This window comes from Oncorhynchus tshawytscha, linkage group LG13 (genome assembly GCF_018296145.1).
Source record: "Oncorhynchus tshawytscha isolate Ot180627B linkage group LG13, Otsh_v2.0, whole genome shotgun sequence".
Taxonomy (NCBI): Eukaryota; Metazoa; Chordata; class Actinopteri; order Salmoniformes; family Salmonidae; genus Oncorhynchus; species Oncorhynchus tshawytscha.
This window is the reverse complement of record NC_056441.1, coordinates 28,970,102-28,989,800: the sequence shown is the minus strand read 5'-3', so window position 1 is coordinate 28,989,800 and position 19,699 is coordinate 28,970,102. Positions and strand designations below refer to the sequence as shown.

General features: G+C 44.5%; 1 protein-coding gene across 2 annotated transcripts in view; it reads left to right on the top strand.

The window, feature by feature from the left end:
- The window catches only part of LOC112264643 (KH domain-containing, RNA-binding, signal transduction-associated protein 3-like), a 155,469-nt gene extending 136,090 nt beyond the window's left edge, over window positions 1–19,379 (top strand). The window contains exons 8-9 of one of the 2 annotated variants that reach the window (XM_042295500.1): window positions 16,496–16,554; window positions 18,437–19,379. In XM_042295500.1, the coding sequence (XP_042151434.1) occupies window positions 16,496–16,554; window positions 18,437–18,531 (154 nt within the window). In that variant the 3' untranslated portion in view covers window positions 18,532–19,379. The remainder of the gene's footprint in view (window positions 1–16,495; window positions 16,555–18,436) is intronic. The other variant, XM_042295501.1, reaches the window with a different exon arrangement.
- The last annotated feature ends 320 nt before the right edge of the window (window positions 19,380–19,699 follow it).

Here is a 19,699-nt window from a genome sequence, read left to right as displayed (position 1 = left end):
TTAACCTGTTAGCATGCTAGTTCTCCATTAGCAGCTTGTGCACCTACATATCAGATTAGCATGCTAGTTCTCCATTAGCATACTTATACATCAGCATGTTAGCATGGTAGTTCTCCAAGTAACAGCATGTGAACTAGAGGTCTTCACAAATCGGGTCGGATCCTGCTCGTTGGCCACGGGCTTGGAATCTGTGTGAACATTTGTGAAATACACACCAGATCTGAAATTATATTTGAAGAGATTAGTTCCTAAACAACAGAAATGCAAATTGCACTCAATAACATTTTATATTTACAGTTTGTTCTCTTAAATTATTGTCAGGGGGTCGGACCCCTTTCATCAAAGCAAATATGTCAATATCATTGTGTGACAAAACGACATATTTGCTTCATGAAAACCAGCTACTGCGCACTTCACATGATGCGGGGTGAAATGGGCAACATGCCTTCTTGTTGTGGGCAAGGAGGAGGATGCAGCAGAAAAGAATGATAGTCTGTATAAGGTAAGTTTCTGAAAAATGGAGTTGTTCCCAACTGAAGTGAAGAAGAAACGGAATGAAAGAGAGCACAGGGTGGAAAAACCGACAGGCAAATCGTCTGTATTCGCCTCATTGATGCACATTGTGGATACGGAGGGGAAAAGGTCACCCATATTTTCAGGACCTGAGCTATTTAATTGAATTGTTTTATTTATTAAATGTACTCGTTTATTTAGGCTATTCAATTTAGGCTTGGCATATTTAGTAGGCTGCTTTGCTATTTTATTTGGGTATTTTCTTTATTTAAAATAACAGTTTGTTACCTAATGTTGAATGACTCGAGTCAAGTGTGATGTAAGATGTGTGACTCATTGAGATGCTAGACTGATAGCGCCAGGCTTATCTGCAGAAAATATTGCATTTCCTAATGTTGAAAGGCTGCCGATTTCTTGATTGTGTATGGCATGGATAAGTATAAGGAATATCAGGAAAACTTTTCACTTCAATTATGAGTATTTTATTAACTCTCCGGGTGGTAGCCGTGAATGACTTTTCTATCAAACCCACATCCAAACCAATCTCAGGCTGTATTGGCGAATTCTGTAGGCCTAGAGGATTATGTACATTTAATTTAGAATTTAAAAAATGGTGCTGTTATAAAGAGTTGGATCTGAGTTATAGAAATAGCCTACAAAAATAGGGAATACTAACCTAGAAATACAAATCCCAATTGTTGGAAATGACACGGAATATAAATAGGAGACTGCATCCTTCTGTAGCCTATTCCAAATTGAAAATCATGCTTGCTGATCAGACTTTTGCCTACCTTTAGTCTAAATCAATGTTTATCAAAACAGCTGGATTGTAATGTTGCTCAGTAAAATAATTAGCTGCTCTCAGTCTTGCAAGCGATGGCCGTCACAAAAAAATCATCCTGCTCAAATATTTGGTCAACAGAAATAAGGAAAACATTTCTGAAAATGAAATCTCCATCTAACTATAGGGATGTCATTATGAAAACAGCATCCATCTGTCGGTAATGATCGGCTGGGGAACAATTCACATTTAGGGATTAGAATTACTTTTGATATAATTCCAAGAATCAACGGAGATACAAAAACATTTCATAAAAAGAAACGAGGTCATGAATATTATAGTTCTGAAGGAGAACGAGATAGTTCTGAATTATAGATACTGTAGAGAAACGTCCTTTACATCATGACCAACAGAAATGAAACAACCTCTAATAGATTGAACTCTAATGGAACATACGGATGGGCGACCAGAACAGCCAGGAATGAACAGTGCACGACTTAGTGCCAACATGAAAGAACCAGTTTGGGGGCTCAGAGTGAGATTGAGGGGATACAAGCTTTTGAACTAAATAATGTTGATAGCTGTCTTTCTATTGTAACTTCTCAATCTGATGTCCTGTCATGAAGTATTTTAACCATAATGCCATAGTTTGACTAATACCAGTGGATCCCTTGTGCTAATAGTTTTTATTCCTATTTTCATGTGTCAGGCCATTGCTGCCTCATGAAGCCCAAATGGCTGTTTGGTTGTTTGGATCTATGTAACAGCAACAGAAGACCCTGCAGCTACATGGCTGTTTGGTGTCCTATAGCTATATGCAATACAAACCAGGGGTTGGAACAGGGTCAGGGAACAGAACCAACATTTTTCGAGGAACAGAATCAGAACCGGGAACAAAAGTGATCTATACTGTTCTGGAACATGGGAACCAGTTATTAAAATGATGTTCCAGGCATTTATATTCCATGTTTTTATTTTAATTCTGGTGCCACTCTGCAAACACAAGCTTGTTAGCTAGCTAGCTAGCTCTAGTGCAACGTTAAGCCAACTCTCGGAAGTTCAAAGACATTCAAAGTTCCTTCATAGAAACCGCTCCTCTGTAGGTATAATTCTGTGGGCCTAATTCAGATTATACATGTCATAAGATGCCCAGCACTTCAAGTCAAGCCTCCTACTCCACCCTGTCTCGTTCTCTCCCAACTCACAAAATGTCACTTGTCTCTCCAATGCACCTAAACAACTATAACCCAATTGGTCACGTAATCTAATGATTTTTATTTTATTTCACATGTTTAAAAAGGAACAGAAAGGAACAATATAAACCGGTACTTTTTGGGGGTTCGAACTGGTTCAGAACAATTTTTTGCTAGTCGGAGCAGTGGAAGGGAACCCCAACAAATAATGGTTCTGTTCAGAATGAAACGTTTGGGAAATAATGTCCATTCCAACCCCTGATAGAAACAGAAGACCCTGCAACTAAACGCACAGAATTGATTTTCTCATATCAAGGGAGTGATCACCCTCACCATGTCACTTAAGGTCAAAGGACTTTGCTATGGCACGTTGGCTTGTTTGCTGCCATCTCTCTCTTTTATCGGTCCTGCATCAGGGATGCTTCCCAAATGACACCATATTCCCTATATAGCGCATTACTTTAGACTCTGCTCAAAAGTAGTACACTAAATAGGGAATAGGGCACCATTTGGGATGCATCCCTGCTGTTGTCACACCATCTTCCCTCCTCGCCTTTATTCTGTATGTTCTGCTTGCATGGGCAGTTTCAAAGAGGGCCTGATTGTTGCTGCACTTAAGATGTCAAAAATTGCATTAGTGGCAGCTGTAAGGGGGGTAAAGGAGAGAGAGAAAAAAGAACATATTAGGCTGTCCCATGCTTTGTGAGGAGGGATGGTTGATGTTTTCTTTTGTGGCCGTGTCAGGATATATGTCGCCAAGGCCAGGCAGCCTACATCTCTCACACACTCTCTCTCTTGGGATGGCAGGTAGCCTGGCTGTTAAGAGCATTGGGCCAGTAACCAAACGTTTGCTGGTTCGAACACCCCAGCAGAATTTTTTTTTTTTGCCGAACTGCCCTTGAGCAAGGCACTTAATCCCCAACAACAACTGCTACCCGGGCGCTGATGACGTGGACATTGTTAAAGGCATATCCCTGCGGAGGGGTTGTGTTAAATGTCGAAGATATATATTTTTGAATGCATTCAGTTATGCAACTGACTAGGGCCCATGTGTCAATCTCATTCCACGCAGTGCCGAGTGTCTGCAGGTTTTTGCTCCTTCCTTGGACTTGATTAGTAAAGGTAACTGATTAGTAACTGATTAGTAAAGAACTCCCCTCACATGGTTGTCTGGGTCTTAATTGAAAAACCAGAAGACACTAGTCCCTCCATGGAATGAGTTTGACACCCGTGCCTTAGGGCCAGAGTCTCTGCCCCCCGTCCTCTATGTAGTTGGGGTACATCTTAAAGGGGGGTACATCTTAAAGCCTGCCTGCCTGTTAGATCTGCAGAGAGGCGAGGGAGTCACTGGGGTTAGGCTGGCCCTGAGCCCTGGTGTCTATCTGCAGCCATGTGGTGAATAATCACAGAGGCTTAAGGCAGAAGACAAATGGAGTCCATCATGTAGAGGCTGGGTGGGTTGTGTGTGTGCTTGGTGGGGTGTGTGTGTGCTTGGTTTGGTGTGTGTGTGCTTGGTGGGGTGTGCTCGGCTCTGTTCTGCCCAGAGGCATGATGCTAGACTCAAAGAGATTTTGAGATCTGTTGTCTGGTTAGAAATGGAGTGCGTCCCAAATGGCACCCTATTCCCATTATAGTGCACTACGTTTGATCAGGGCCCATATGGTAGTAGTGCAAAAGTAGTGCACTATATGGAATAGGGTGTCATTTGAGACACTCACTTAGGCTGACTAATGGGCTACCAGACTTTACAGCGTCTTTCTCCTGAGACACACTAGTCAGTTTATTTACTTATTTTTGTTGACTTATTTAAGTCTCAGAACTGCCTAGAACGTTTTTTTTTGAGCGTAGGTTGTTTATCATCTACATGATCATGTATATCTCTTGAAATTTCTTAGAACATGACAGTGTGTTGTTAAAAGTGTAGTCGGGTGATTGCAACCAGCCTGCTTTTTATACTCTCAGAATGTGTTTTTACTCTCAGTGGGTATTTGTAAATATGTTTGTAAACACTCCCTGTTTACAGGACTTACTAGTAATCTTTTTAATGTCTCAGAAACAAATACATTATTTTTCAGACAAAATAATCATCATTTCATATGAAAATGGATTATTAAGAAATATTGTTCACCAGACAAGACCCTTTGAGTTCTTCTTTCATCTGTAGAGTAAGAGCATCATAGACGCTAGCAGCCCTTTAGAATGCATGGTGACGATACACCATATTAGGTTTATTAGGTACACCTACTTAGTACCGGGTCAGACCCCCCTTTGCCTCCAGAACAGCCTGAATTCTCCAGGGCATGGATTCTACAAGGTGTGGTGTTCAAACATTGCTCAATTAGTATCAAGGGACCTAGCGTGTGCTAGGAAAATATTCCCCACACCATTACACTACCGCCACCACCACACCATTCTCCTTCAACCTCTCTCATCAACGACCTGTTTGCACCCGGAGGACTGCCGCTGACTGGATGTTTTTTGTTTGTCGCACCATTTTCGCACAGACTTTCTTGTTCCCTAAACCATTCGTTTACCACACTGCAAAGCCAGTGTGTACAGTAAATACAGTACAATACTGCGGTCTATAGTGCATACGGTACAGAACATTTCCTTTTTAAGGTCATCCAATTTAGATCTGCTGATGGACAAAAGGTACAGCCCTGTTTTACCCCGGAGCCCAATCTCAGCTTGAGCAGGACAGAGCAGTAGCAGGGCTGGAACAGGGAAGGACCCAGGGGAATGTTAGACTGGATCCATGGACAAGACGTCTCCCTAACAATGCCTCACAGAGCCTGAGGAGCTCACTGCACAGTCACCAACCACATCAGAGCCCTGGCTGGGCGGCAAGCAGGCAGGACTTCACTGGCTGCAGGATAACAAGCAGAGCAATTTACTACAGTTGGTTTCTCCAGTGTCTCTAGTATGATATCAGCCCTTATGCCTGGCGGGGAAAGAGGGTAACCATTCTGGAGAGTTTGTTTTGGGAATTCTGGGCAAATACACTGTATGTCTACTATACTGTAGACATAATTGAGGTGGACATACTATTCCTGCTAAATACAAGATATGTAACTTGTTTTCCAATTGTAATTGCTAATAATAACCTAAACAACATTGTATAACATATTTAGTCAACAGGAATGTAGCAGATTCACATTGAAAGGAAATATGAAACGGTTCACAACCTTGAAACATGAGACTTTTAGCTAAACGGTGGTTCTTCTCAGTAGTTCGGAGACATTTACATGTTTCAGAAGAGAGGGAACGCCTGGAGGAACATCTTGGAACGCCAAATCAGCATGACATCCATGGCAGCTTCAGCACCAGTCAATAGCGGTCAATCTTCCGTATGAGCGCCGTCATAGCCTTTTTCTACGACATTTAATATACCGACCCAACCCAACGTTATTATTACCTGAAGCCAGGTCGGTAGATGTGTAGGTATTATTAAGCAGTTGGAAGGTCAGCTGAATGGAGAGGCTGAAGGAGAATGACTTTCATTGTGTTAGCAGATAGGGGGTGATCTCCCTGTAGGTAAATGAGGAGGATGACAGGTGTTGCTCTGGGTGAGGTCATACAGAGGTTGGACACACACAGATCGGTTTGGATCAGAGTGTTATTTCATTCCTGACACCTATAATACTACAGGGGCCTCTCGCCTCTTCCCTTCCTCTTCCTCTTCCCTGGCTCGTCAGCCTGCTCCCACAGGGCCGTGGTTACAGGGAGGAGGGCCGCGGTTACTGGGCTAGCTGTGACAGCATTTTAAAGGGCAGACACATCCCCTAGGAACAGTTGTAAAACTCAATACAGGAGACAAGTGTGGAGGTGTGGAGGTAAAAGGTAGCACAGAGCACAGGGGACTTGTGTAGATAGCAGCGAAGGGGAGAGAACCATTCTGAGGTAGGACAGAGCACAGGGGACTTGTGGAGATAGCAGCGAAGGGGAGAGAACCATTCTGAGGTAGGACAGAGCACAGGGGACTTGTGCAGATAGCAGCGAAGGGGAGAGAACCATTCTGAGGTAGCACAGAGCACAGGGGACTTGTGGAGATAGCAGTGAAGGGGAGAGAACCATTCTGAGGTAGGACAGAGCACAGGGGACTTGTGGAGATAGCAGTGAAGGGGAGAGAACCATTCTGAGGTAGGACAGAGCACAGGGGACTTGTGGAGATAGCAGCGAAGGGGAGAGAACCATTCTGAGGTAGGACAGAGCACAGGGGACTTGTGGAGATAGCAGTGAAGGGGAGAGAACCATTCTGAGGTAGGACAGAGCACAGGGGACTTGTGCAGATAGCAGCGAAGGGGAGAGAACCATTCTGAGGTAGGACAGAGCACAGGGGACTTGTGGAGATAGCAGCGAAGGGGAGATAACCATTCTGAGGTAGGACAGAGCACAGGGGACTTGTGGAGATAGCAGCGAAGGGGAGAGAACCATTTTGACGTAGGACAGAGCACAGGGGAGAGAACAGTTATGGATGTCTGAATGGCAAGGCTTGGTGGGTCGTCCACCAACAGTATGTGAACAGAGTACCAATGTAGACCACCATGGTGTGAATCAGTTGTGGAAAGTACCCGAGAAATCAGAGTTATACTATAGAAACGTACAGATCTAGGCATGAATAGGCCTAGGAAATATGTGGCTGATATTTCAGGCTTTGCAAACACACAGAAGTACATTAGTTCAAGAGAGTTCATTAGTTACACAATGTTATTGATTTCTATCTAAGGACCAGAGGTCATGCAGTTCTCCGATGGGTACTTTCTGTAATAACTTTACTTGCACGTTTGATCCTTTTAATATTGTTCTAATTCAGTTCTCAGCCGTTTGTAACATTTGTTTTGACAGGCAACGTCAGTATTTTGCCCTAATTTGTTTCAGAGCTAGAGATATTTTAATGTTGTAAGGCCTAACGAGAGTTTTTGTTGCTGTCTCAAGTGTTGTCTTGGAAAGATTCCAGACACTCTCAGAATGATGTCAGTTTATAGCATTGCAGAGAATATGATGAAAAACTTGAGGATGAATCCCAAATGGAAACCTGTTCTCTATATAATGCACTTACTTTGACCAGAGCCCTATGCACCCTAGTCAAAAGTAGTACATTATATAAGGGATAGGATGTCCTTTGGGATGTAACCTCAGTCTATATGCTTGGGCCGTAATAACGTTGCAGTCACCTGCCCATCTGTTGACCAAGACACAATCTGAGGTGAATTTGAATGTAATATGGATGACTTACCGTTCAGTCCTTCTTTGTGTCATCGCAGCAAGGGTCCAACATTGATTATTGCGTACGCAATCAGCTGTGGAGACAAGCAATCAACAGCATATCCCTGAGGGAGTTTTCAAAAACAATTACACCATCCTCATTTTGGATAATATACAGGACACATTCTCCCAAGTACAGTTCCTTTTCTGTCTGTTTATGTTTTAATCTATTTTTGTCTGGTTTTATTTTTTGCTGTATTTCTTTCAGAGCCTTAATCCATGAAATACAACATACATACTGTACCCACTCTCCCGAGTGGTGCAGCGGTCTAAGGCACCGCATCTCAGTACAAGAGACGTCACTACAGTCCCTGTTTTGAATCCAGGCTGTATCACATCCGGCCGTGATTGGGAGTCCCATAGGGCGACGCACAATTGGCCCAGGGCCGTCATTGTTATTAAGAATTTGTTCTTAACTGACTTGCCTGGTTAAATTTATAAATATATATATATATATGTCAATATGAAGGAAGTCGTGTCATTTTTCATAGTCTGAGAGTGAAGGATATCCTTTATCAAAATGAGTTATTTCGCTATCAAAATTATGTTAAATGCTCGCTATCTAATGAATATTTCCCGCTGAATGTTCATCCTTCTGCATTGGAAAACCTATGAAATATTTAGTCTCCTCTCCCCTGGATATGACTGCTGACTATAGATATTATTCTCAGTACCTCTGGATCCTCTCTAAATGTCCTAGCAGATCTCTGCAGGTTTATCACAGAGCAACAGAAGAGCAATGGCTGTGTAAGAAAACAAAGTCCACCAGGGACATGTACTACATCACTCAGATGTAACATCACCATCTGTTTATTGGCGCCGCAAACGACAACATCAGTACTTAGGATCAGCCATTTATAGAGGATACCTGTAAACCTGAGAGCCAGGCGGTAGGTATACCTGTGGACGAGCAGGTCTGGAGTCAGATCCTCTATAAAGGTATCCTCTATAAATGGTTTGTTTGTTTGAGATTGTCTGTTGTGGGACTGAGGCTGGGACTGGGGCTGAGGCTGGGACTGGGACTGGGGCTGAGGCTGGGGCTGAGGCTGGGACTGGGGCTGAGGCTGGGGCTGAGATGGGGCTGTACCCCATGGTGTTTTGGTCAAAAGTAGTGCACTATGTAGAGAATAGGGTGCCATTTGTGACACATATTTTGTGTTTGTCTTGAACTAGCAGGAGACTAAAAATCTATTTTTTTTATACTTGAAGCCAGAGATTTAAACACCCAGCATAGTACAGTGGTCTCTGGGTTTCTCCTTGAGATATAAACACCCAGCATAGTACAGTGGTCTCTGGGTTTCTCCTTGAAATATAAACACCCAGCATAGTACAGTGGTCTCTAGGTTTCTCCTTGAGATATAAACACCCAGCATAGTACAGTGGTCTCTAGGTTTCTCCTTGAGATATAAACACCCAGCATAGTACAGTGGTCTCAGGGTTTCTCCTTGAGATATAAACACCCAGCATAGTACAGTGGTCTCAGGGTTTCTCCTTGAGATATAAACACCCAGCATAGTACAGTGGTCTCTGGGTTTCTCCTTGAAATATAAACACCCAGCATAGTACAGTGGTCTCTAGGTTTCTCCTTGAGATATAAACACCCAGCATAGTACAGTGGTCTCTAGGTTTCTCCTTGAGATATAAACACCCAGCATAGTACAGTGGTCTCTAGGTTTCTCCTTGAGATATAAACACCCAGCATAGTACAGTGGTCTCTGGGTTTCTCCTTGAAATATAAACACCCAGCATAGTACAGTGGTCTCTAGGTTTCTCCTTGAGATATAAACACCCAGCATAGTACAGTGGTCTCTAGGTTTCTCCTTGAGATATAAACACCCAGCATAGTACAGTGGTCTCTAGGTTTCTCCTTGAGATATAAACACCCAGCATAGTACAGTGGTCTCTGGGTTTCTCCCTGAGATATAAACACCCAGCATAGTACAGTGGTCTCTAGGTTTCTCCTTGAGATATAAACACCCAGCATAGTACAGTGGTCTCTAGGTTTCTCCTTGAGATATAAACACCCAGCATAGTACAGTGGTCTCTGGGTTTCTCCTTGAAATATAAACACCCAGCATAGTACAGTGGTCTCTAGGTTTCTCCTTGAGATATAAACACCCAGCATAGTACAGTGGTCTCTAGGTTTCTCCTTGAGATATAAACACCCAGCATAGTACAGTGGTCTCTAGGTTTCTCCTTGAGATATAAACACCCAGCATAGTACAGTGGTCTCTGGGTTTCTCCCTGAGATATAAACACCCAGCATAGTACAGTGGTCTCTGGGTTCCTCCTTGCTCCTCTCCATCATTAGCTGTTAATAAATGTTCACATGCTTGTGATATAAATATAAATTAAGTTGGGATTGTTTCAGTTCCTGACATGTTTCTAGCCACATTCCATTTGTGACTATTTATATAAACTTAGCATAAAAAGAAACGTCCCTTTTTCAGGACCCTGTCTTTCAAATATAATTCGTAAAAATCTAAATAACTTCACAGATCTTCATTGTAAAGGGTTTAAACACTGTTTCCCATGCTTTCCCATGGTTCAATGAACCATGAACAATTCATGAACATGCACCTGTGGAAAGGTCGTTAAGACACTAACAGCTTACAGACGGTAGGCAATTAAGGTCACAGTTATGAAAACTTAGGACACTAAAGAGGCCTTTCTACTGACTTTGAAAAACACCAAAAGAAAGATGCCCAGCGTCCCTGCTCATCTGCATGAATGTGCCTTAGGCATGCTGCAAGGAGGCATGAGGACTGCAGATGTGGCCAGGGCAATAAATTGCAATGTCCGTACTGTGAGACGCCTAAGAAAGCGCTACAGGGAGACAGGACGGACAGCTGATCGTCCTCGCAGTGGCAGACCACGTGTAACACCAGCACAGGATTGGTACATGCGAACATCACACCTGCTGCGGGACAGGTACAGGATGGCAACAACACCTGCCCGAGTTACACCAGGAACACACAATCCCTCCATCAGTGCTCAGACTGTCCACAATAGGCTGAGAGAGGCTGGACTGAGGGCTTGTAGGCCTGTTGTAAGGCAGGTCCTCACCAGACATCTCAGACAACAATGACGTCTATGGGCACAAACCCGCTGTCGCTGAACCAGACAGGACTGGCAAAAAGTGCTCTTCGCTGACGAGTCGCAGTTTTGTCTCACCAGGGGTGATGGTCGGGTTTGCGTTAATCGTCAAAGGACTGAGCGTTACATCGAGGCCTGGACTCTGGAGCGGGATCGATTTGGAGGTGGAGGGTCCGTCATGGTCTGGGCTGAGCTTGTGCATTACAGGGAAGACATCCTCCTCCCTCATGTGGCACTTTTCCTGCAGGCTCATCCTGACATGACCCTCCAGCATGACAATGCCACCATCCATACTGCTTGTCCCTTGCGTGATTTCCTGCAAGACAGGAATGTCAGTGTTCTGCCATGGCCAGAGAAGAGCCCGGATCTCAATCCCATTGAGCACGTCTGGGACCTGTTGGATTGGAGGGTGAGGGCTAGGGCCATTCCCCCCATAAATGTCCGGGAACTTGCAGGTGCCTTGGAGGAAGTGTGGGGTAACATCTCACAGCAAGAACTGGCAAATATGTTGCAGTCCATGAGGAGGAGATACACTGCAGTACTTAATGCAGCTGGTGGCCACACCAGATACTGACTGTTACTTTTGATTTTGACCCCCCCCCCTTTGTTCAGGGACACATTATTCCATTTCTGTTAGTCACATGTCTGTGGAACTTGTTCAGTTTATGTCTCAGTTGTTGAATCTTGTTATGTTCACACAAATATTTACACATGTTAAGTTTGCTGAAAGTAAACGCAGTTGACAGTGAGAGGATGTTTTTTTGTTGTTGCTGAGTTTAGTGTTAATTGATGCTTTTTAATACATGCCTTTTAGCAGACAATTTTATGCAAAGCGAATTACAGTTAGGCATGCATGCATTTTACATATGGGTGATCCCAGGAATCAAACCCGCTACTCTGTCATTACAAGCACCATGCTCTACCAATTGAGCTACAAAGGGCCACTATAAAAGTGCTAGGAGGCGTTTGACTGTGCCATTTGGGATACGACCTGTATTTTACTTGAAGCAGTTTGTTTCACCTGGATCGTTGCCCTTCAGGGCGTAGCTGAGGCCTGAGGACTCACTGACCAGACCATGGTAATAGAGGAGAAAAGGACATTGGTAGAGAGAGGCTATGTGTGAGGATATTGACAAAATGTCAACCCAGAAATTAGAGGTGCCTAACAGCTTTGGGAGTCCTCCTCTCGTCCTTGTGAAAGGGGAAAGCTTTGAGTTGGCAGCTCTCTGAGGACCTGACAGCAGCTATTGGTCCTCGTAGCCTTTAGCTTTACACCAACAGGAAGGATAAGCCGCTTGTTTAGCCCCTCAGCTTCCCAGGGCGTACTCTAGCGGAACGGTTTGTAGTTGAGTGTATATTCAGAGGGGTTCCGCTCTGGGAAGAATATACCCCAGTATGGAGACATGGTGTGAAATCAAATTACCACACACCATGTCAGGTGTTTCATAGTGTACAAGACACAGAAAGAGAGAACATCATTTGCTGCATCTCTTTCTCTCTCTTGCGCTCTCTCTCCTTCACCCTCCACATCTACCCGCCCTCTCTCTCCTTCACCCTCCACATCTACCCGCCCTCTCTCTCCTTCACCCTCCACATCTACCCGCCCTCTCTCTCCTTCACCCTCCACATCTACCCGCCCTCTCTCTCCTTCACCCTCCACATCTACCCGCCCTCTCTCTCCTTCACCCTCCCCATCTACCCCCACCCCTCTCTCTCCTTCACCCTCCCCATCTACCCCCACCCCTCTCTCTCCTTCACCCTCCCCATCTACCCCCACCCCTCTCTCTCCTTCACCCTCCACATCTACCCGCCCTCTCTCTCCTTCACCCTCCCCATCTACCCCCACCCCTCTCTCTCCTTCACCCTCCCCATCTACCCCCACCCCTCTCTCTCCTTCACCCTCCCCATCTACCCCCACCCCTCTCTCTCCTTCACCCTCCACATCTACCCGCCCTCTCTCTCCTTCACCCTCCCCATCTACCCCCACCCCTCTCTCTCCTTCACCCTCCACATCTACCCGCCCTCTCTCTCCTTCACCCTCCCCATCTACCCCCACCCCTCTCTCTCCTTCACCCTCCACATCTACCCGCCCTCTCTCTCCTTCACCCTCCACATCTACCCGCCCTCTCTCTCCTTCACCCTCCACATCTACCCCCACCCCTCTCTCTCCTTCACCCTCCCCATCTACCCCCACCCCTCTCTCTCCTTCACCCTCCCCATCTACCCCCACCCCTCTCTCTCCTTCACCCTCCACATCTACCCCCACCCCTCTCTCTCCTTCACCCTCCACATCTACCCCCACCCCTCTCTCTCCTTCACCCTCCACATCTACCCCCACCCCTCTCTCTCCTTCACCCTCCACATCTACCCCCACCCCTCTCTCTCCTTCACCCTCCACATCTACCCCCACCCCTCTCTCTCCTTCACCCTCCACATCTACCCGCCCTCTCTCTCCTTCACCCTCCACATCTACCCCCACCCCTCTCTCTCCTTCACCCTCCCCATCTACCCCCACCCCTCTCTCTCCTTCACCCTCCCCATCTACCCCCACCCCTCTCTCTCTTTCACCCTCCACATCTACCCCCACCCCTCTCTCTCCTTCACCCTCCCCATCTACCCCCACCCCTCTCTCTCTTTCACCCTCCACATCTACCCGCCCTCTCTCTCCTTCACCCTCCACATCTACCCCCACCCCTCTCTCTCCTTCACCCTCCACATCTACCCCCACCCCTCTCTCTCCTTCACCCTCCCCATCTACCCCCACCCCTCTCTCTCTTTCACCCTCCACATCTACCCGCCCTCTCTCTCCTTCACCCTCCACATCTACCCGCCCTCTCTCTCCTTCACGCTCCCCATCTACCCCCACCCCTCTCTCTCTTTCACCCTCCACATCTACCCGCCCTCTCTCTCCTTCACCCTCCCCATCTACCCCCACCCCTCTCTCTCCTTCACCCTCCACATCTACCCGCCCTCTCTCTCCTTCACCCTCCACATCTACCCGCCCTCTCTCTCCTTCACCCTCCCCATCTACCCCCACCCCTCTCTCTCCTTCACCCTCCCCATCTACCCCCACCCCTCTCTCTCTTTCACCCTCCACATCTACCCGCCCTCTCTCTCCTTCACCCTCCACATCTACCCGCCCTCTCTCTCCTTCACCCTCCCCATCTACCCCCACCCCTCTCTCTCTTTCACCCTCCACATCTACCCACCCTCTCTCTCCTTCACCCTCCACATCTACCCCCCCTCTCTCTCTCGCTCTCTGTCTCTCTCTCTATCAGTCTGTCTCTCTTTCTCTCTGCCTGTGTCTCTCTCTCACACTCTCTATTTCTCTCTCTCTCTCTGTCTCTCTCTCGGTTTCTCTCTCTAAAGCCATGACGAGTGGTGTCAGGTATATATAAGCAGCTGGACACCAGTGTAAGACTCACAGTGGTACCTCTGCTGTGAGGGTTGATTGGAAAACCTCACACTCTGAATAACAAAGTCTGGTTTCTCTTTGTGGACACAGAGCATAAATATTCACTCACATCTTAGCAGGGGTCCAGTTTAGATAAGAGGAAAAAGGCTGCCTTTGTTTCTGCTGTTATTGTTCCCTGGTTGAGTCATGAGCTGTGTGAGCAATGCAATCTTCATGCCAAGTCAATGTTCTCCCCGGGGAAGAAACCCAACATGAATGCCTTTTCTGGACAATGTCTCAAGCAGACATTTATAGATCCACAACTATAGACGTTTCCCCCCCTCCGTCCCCTCCGTCCCCTAATATGAATTTCAATTGTTCATGTCAGCTTGTGCCTTTAAGTTAAAAAAAAAAAAAACTATCAACATGCTGCCAATCAAAGTTGAATAGTGATTAAGTGCTTTGAAACGCGAAAATCATAAAAGTCATCCTTTTTTGTTGATCTGGTGTACAGCTGGGCCTTTAGTGTCACCTCCAGCACTAAACCAGAGAGAGGAGGGGTAAGCCCCAGACTGACAGGCACGGAGACCAGGGCCATAACTACGTATGAGGACACCGAAAAAATATATAATAATAGAAATATATATTTTGCACACTATAAAGTAAATCAATTACGGGTCAATAATCTAAGACTGCTCCCGGTGTTGATTAAAACTCAGAATGCTTATATTCTTGATCTGACTGAGTTCTAATCGCGCCTGTCGCTTTGCAAACGAGTGGAATCATGAACAGAGGATGGGTTCGTTATGTTCGCTTGCGTCCCCTGGATTGCCTCCCGGATGTGCCTTTTTATCAGCACATTTACCACTCTCTCAAACGGCTATCTCCGCCCTCTCGCCGAACAGGCCGATGGCCTGAGAAGTTAAACGAACTACCCCAACTCGGAGTCGGCTCTAGTGGGCAACTAGAGACGCTGATGGCAGTGTGTTTGTGAGATAACGGACAAAAGGCCATTTTATAACTGTCCCGCGACTCCTGCCGTATCTACAGCCACCCCCAAACAAACAAAAACTGGTTAATAGTTGCTTATAGATACAGTCAGTTAGGTGGCTACCTGCCGGAAGACACTTCTATTGCAGTAACGTTAAAGGCCTCTAGCTAGTATTACTTAGCCAGCTAGAACGATGAAGTAAGAGGCTGACGTTAAACAGAGCCTAGCTCAGCAGGAGCAAAAAATAGGCTACTAAGTTCTCATAATGACTCTATAAAAAAAGAAGAAGGTATGTTTCAATATGAACATCTCCGCATGTCCTATCTTCGCTATAGGCCTAGATTACAATGCAATCAAACTGCAAACAATACAGTTCATACGTTTTAATTTATATGGGGGGGTTGTTCGTTCTTGTCTCCATCATCCACTGGAGTCTAAAGTTGACCCATTACCCCCCCAAAATAGCATTTTAAAACATTTTTATTATATAGAAATGCAGTAAATGAACTTCAACATTCCAAAAATGTCCTGGACGGAACCTCACTAAGACTGAAGCCCTGGTTACAGCCCTGACGGTGACAGAGATGGTGACGGGGAAAAGACTCAGCTGTGACGGGTGGCATGTGCCGGCTCTGTGGCAGCCTTATGATGAATGACCTTTCTGGGCTTGAATGATAGGACTGATACTGAATGATACCAGCACACAATTGTTCTGTCAGCAAGTCAACGGGCACCGCTGAGAAATAAATAAAGAATAGCAAAGAAATGAACCACAATTCAAGATGGCCTCCCTTTTTATTTTTTTATTACAGGTGCCATCTCTCATATATAGCTCCATATCCTGGATATGGGGAGACCGACATAGCCAGGAAATTGCCATGTGGAAGCACAGAAGGCACAGCCGCAGCTACTGTAACTGCTGAGTGAATATTGGCTCTCTGATCTATTGTGTACTGTATCCTGTAAGGGAGGGAGGGCACAGTTATGAAAAGAAATGATGTGTATACATACACCTTGTGCGCATGTTTGTAATGTAGAGTATATGTTTATGGTTACATACAGCAGAATGGTACATCAATTCTGTACATGATGACGTTATTTCACTTTCCCGAACAGTTCATGCCATTCTCATCCCAGGTAATGATTTGATAGCGGTGTGCTGTGATGTTCCTCTATCGTTCTCCATTAAGGCCTAAAGGCCATGTCGTTTTATTGTTAGAAAGAGATTCTGATGGATGTCTCCTCTTTCTTTCCTTTCACAGCTCAGACCATTATTATGAGTACGGACAGGATAACGGTGAGGAATCATACGAGTCATACGGTCAGTGGCTAACTGCTTTATTCAAATGTGAAATGTTGTTTAAATGCATACACACCACCTGTCTTGTTCAGTGTGGACCTCTTTTCATCAATCAACGCAGCAGTTTTAAATGCTGTTAAACCCACATGCAATGTAATTTCCCCCTAATAGGTGCTATATAAGCGTTTTGACAGATTTGTTGTAGATGTATTGTTAGCATTATTCGGAATGCCAAGTGATGGTATAACATGAGGCATGGTCTGTGTCATTTTAATGGTCAAATCATTTATTGGTGATTATCCTGTTCCACAACTGAATTAGGCCTCTTTTACGCAACTCCATATGAACAACGTACATTTTTCTGACAATGTCAAACACAATCCTGTTATTATAAAGGTTGGGGGATGTCTGACAAAGACACAGTAATTCTATAAAGCGGGGCATGGCTACGTCCACAGAATGTCCTGACTGTATTCACACGTAGACCATGAGTGATAGAGTAACTGATATGCCTTGACGTCTGCTTTTCTAATACAGCTTTAACTATGGCTTTATTTTCCGGTGAAATTTTTTGAGCGCTGCATGGTTCTCGTCCCAGTCCCTGAGCCGTTAATGTAATCTCATTACCCAGGTCTCCTCTTGCTTTGGCAGATGTCAATTCTTATAGCACTTCACAGTAAATGTACACAGTTGTCACCAGACACTATCTGTAAAGTAAAGGACTTTTATTCTCTTCAGTCCATAACGACTTTGTAATTGCTCATAACATAGGGTGGCGGGTAGCCTAGCGGTTAAGAGCGTTGGGCCAGTAACCGAAAGATTTCTGGTTCGAATCGCCTTTAATCTAATTGCTCCAGGGTCACTGCAAATCATGGCTGATCCCTGGCTCTGAACCACCTCTCTGGAGCTGTCTCAGGGGAAGTGGGATTCAACAACAACAACAAATTGTGAAATAGGACAAATGTGAGGACACACCTAATTACTATAACTGAAACAGCAGCTTATTCAAATTACAATTTGCAACACAGATTAACACACAAGTTATGTGGCGAGAAATTCTGGCTGGAAAGTGTTAATAACCTCCAGAAGCAGACAAACACACAGAGGCTAACAGTGCAACACTACATGCTTTCTAACAGGTGAAAAGAAAGAGGTGTTTGACAGTTCGAAGAAAGGCGCTGTTTAAACGATAAACAGAGTTGATGGTGCATGGTTGATCTCTAACCACAAGGTTACATTGGTCACTGTCTCTCAGTGTCAGAGAAAGTGTGACAGGTTTAGAGACTATTAGATACTATTGGTTATGGGCTGCCAGCAGAGACCATGTCAAGGGAAAAACAGTCCTTTGTGAGCCTCTGCTCTGCTCCGGGGATGAGACTCTGTTGGCTAGAGATCACACAAAGGCTGCCATCGATGTAGCAGGCACTTGGCACATAGACAGCAGAGGGCCTGAATGAGGTCTGATTTGGGCTAATGGTTATTGTGACCTTTTGTTAGGAGCCACTACACTGGTTCTTTTCAAGTAGCTATCTGATCTTCTGTTTCAATTATCTAAATGCATCCTTCGAGGTTAATGACAAGCTTCTTGGTGGATTGTCTGTTTGAACTACAGAGGCCGGGATTCTTCTGTTGTTCCAGTTTCAGTCTCTCAAATAACTCAGAAAGCTAGTCCATTGACATAATTCAACTTTTTTTGACAGGTTTGATTCCTGATTGAAGCATGATAGCTGAATTCTTACCTCAGTTCCAGTCTAAGGAAAAAATGATAAAATATTGTTCCAATAACCTGTTGACATCATAAAAATCTGAGTTACACAAGAGAGAGTGTGTGTGTGTGTGTGTGTGTGTGTGTGTGTGTGTGTGTGTGTGTAGAAGTGTTCCTTATGGCTGTTTCCCTATAAAGCAGGTCAGGAGGACTGGACAACTAATCGTGGCAAGGCGCCAGCTGCACGGACGACCAAGGGAGTGTACAGAGAGACGCCCTACGCCAGATATTGAACTGATTATACAACAACCTGCACAATCCCTCATGGATGTGTCATCAAGTAATGGATTTTATACGGACGCTCCCTTCTTTTTAGAATAAAAACACAAACAAAACCAAACAATAACACAGGAAATGATGAAGGTAAAGACCTTGAAATCAATCGTAAACATGTGTTTAAAAAACGGAAGACCCTGGTATGATGTCAAGACTGTTTCCACCGGGAATAATGTGTATAATTTAGGTCATCTACCCACTCCTAAACAAGTAGATATCTAAATATTCTGGACCCGGTTATAGAGTGATTGGTCATTGGTAATATATTAGTGATTTAGTTGTAGAGAGGTGAAGTATTGTAGATATTTTTGCCTGTCCCTTGCAAATGAAACCTTTCCAATCAGAAAAGATCCTGAAATAAATATTGTTGTTTTATCTCCTTTTGTAAATGATAGTTCTTTAATGTTAAAGGGCTTATAAAAGCATGGCGTGGAATCATTGTGGATAGTGTCAACTGTTTTATTCCTGTCTTAAAACTTGTAGATGTGTGTGTTTCTGTTTAATTTCCCCCGTTTAATCAATCTTCAATCTCAGCTCATACTCTTCTTTTTTTGTGTGTAAAAACCCTCAGTAAGAAAAACATAATCAAGAGCTGCAAGACATTTTAGGTAAAGCTCTTAATAATTCATTCCAATCCATATATTCTTTGGGGGGCTTTAATACCTGAAATGCTTTCAGACATTGTATAAATCAGGTTCTTGAGACATTAACAGAAATAGTATATTAGCATATTAACCTTATCCGCTTATGTAGGCCCTTTACATTGTTCTTCTTGGTTGATGCTCAATAAACTTTTGGAAATATAGAAGTTTGTGTTCCAGAGCGTAATTCTGTATTTGCATAAATAGAAAAACACAATCATCTAATCTAACAAAACTAACATTGCAAGGAATGATGTTGACGATAATATTGAAACTTTAATACAGGTTCTTAATTAAATTCCGTTCTTAAATTCCATAATGTACACTGCCATTCAAAAGTTTGGGATCACTTAGAAATGTCCTTGTTTTTGAATGAAAAGCAAATTGTTTGTCTATTAAAATAACATCAAATTGGTCATAAATGGAGTGTTGTCACGGCAGTCCTCCTCTTCATCTGAAGAGGAGAGGTGAGATGGATCGGAGG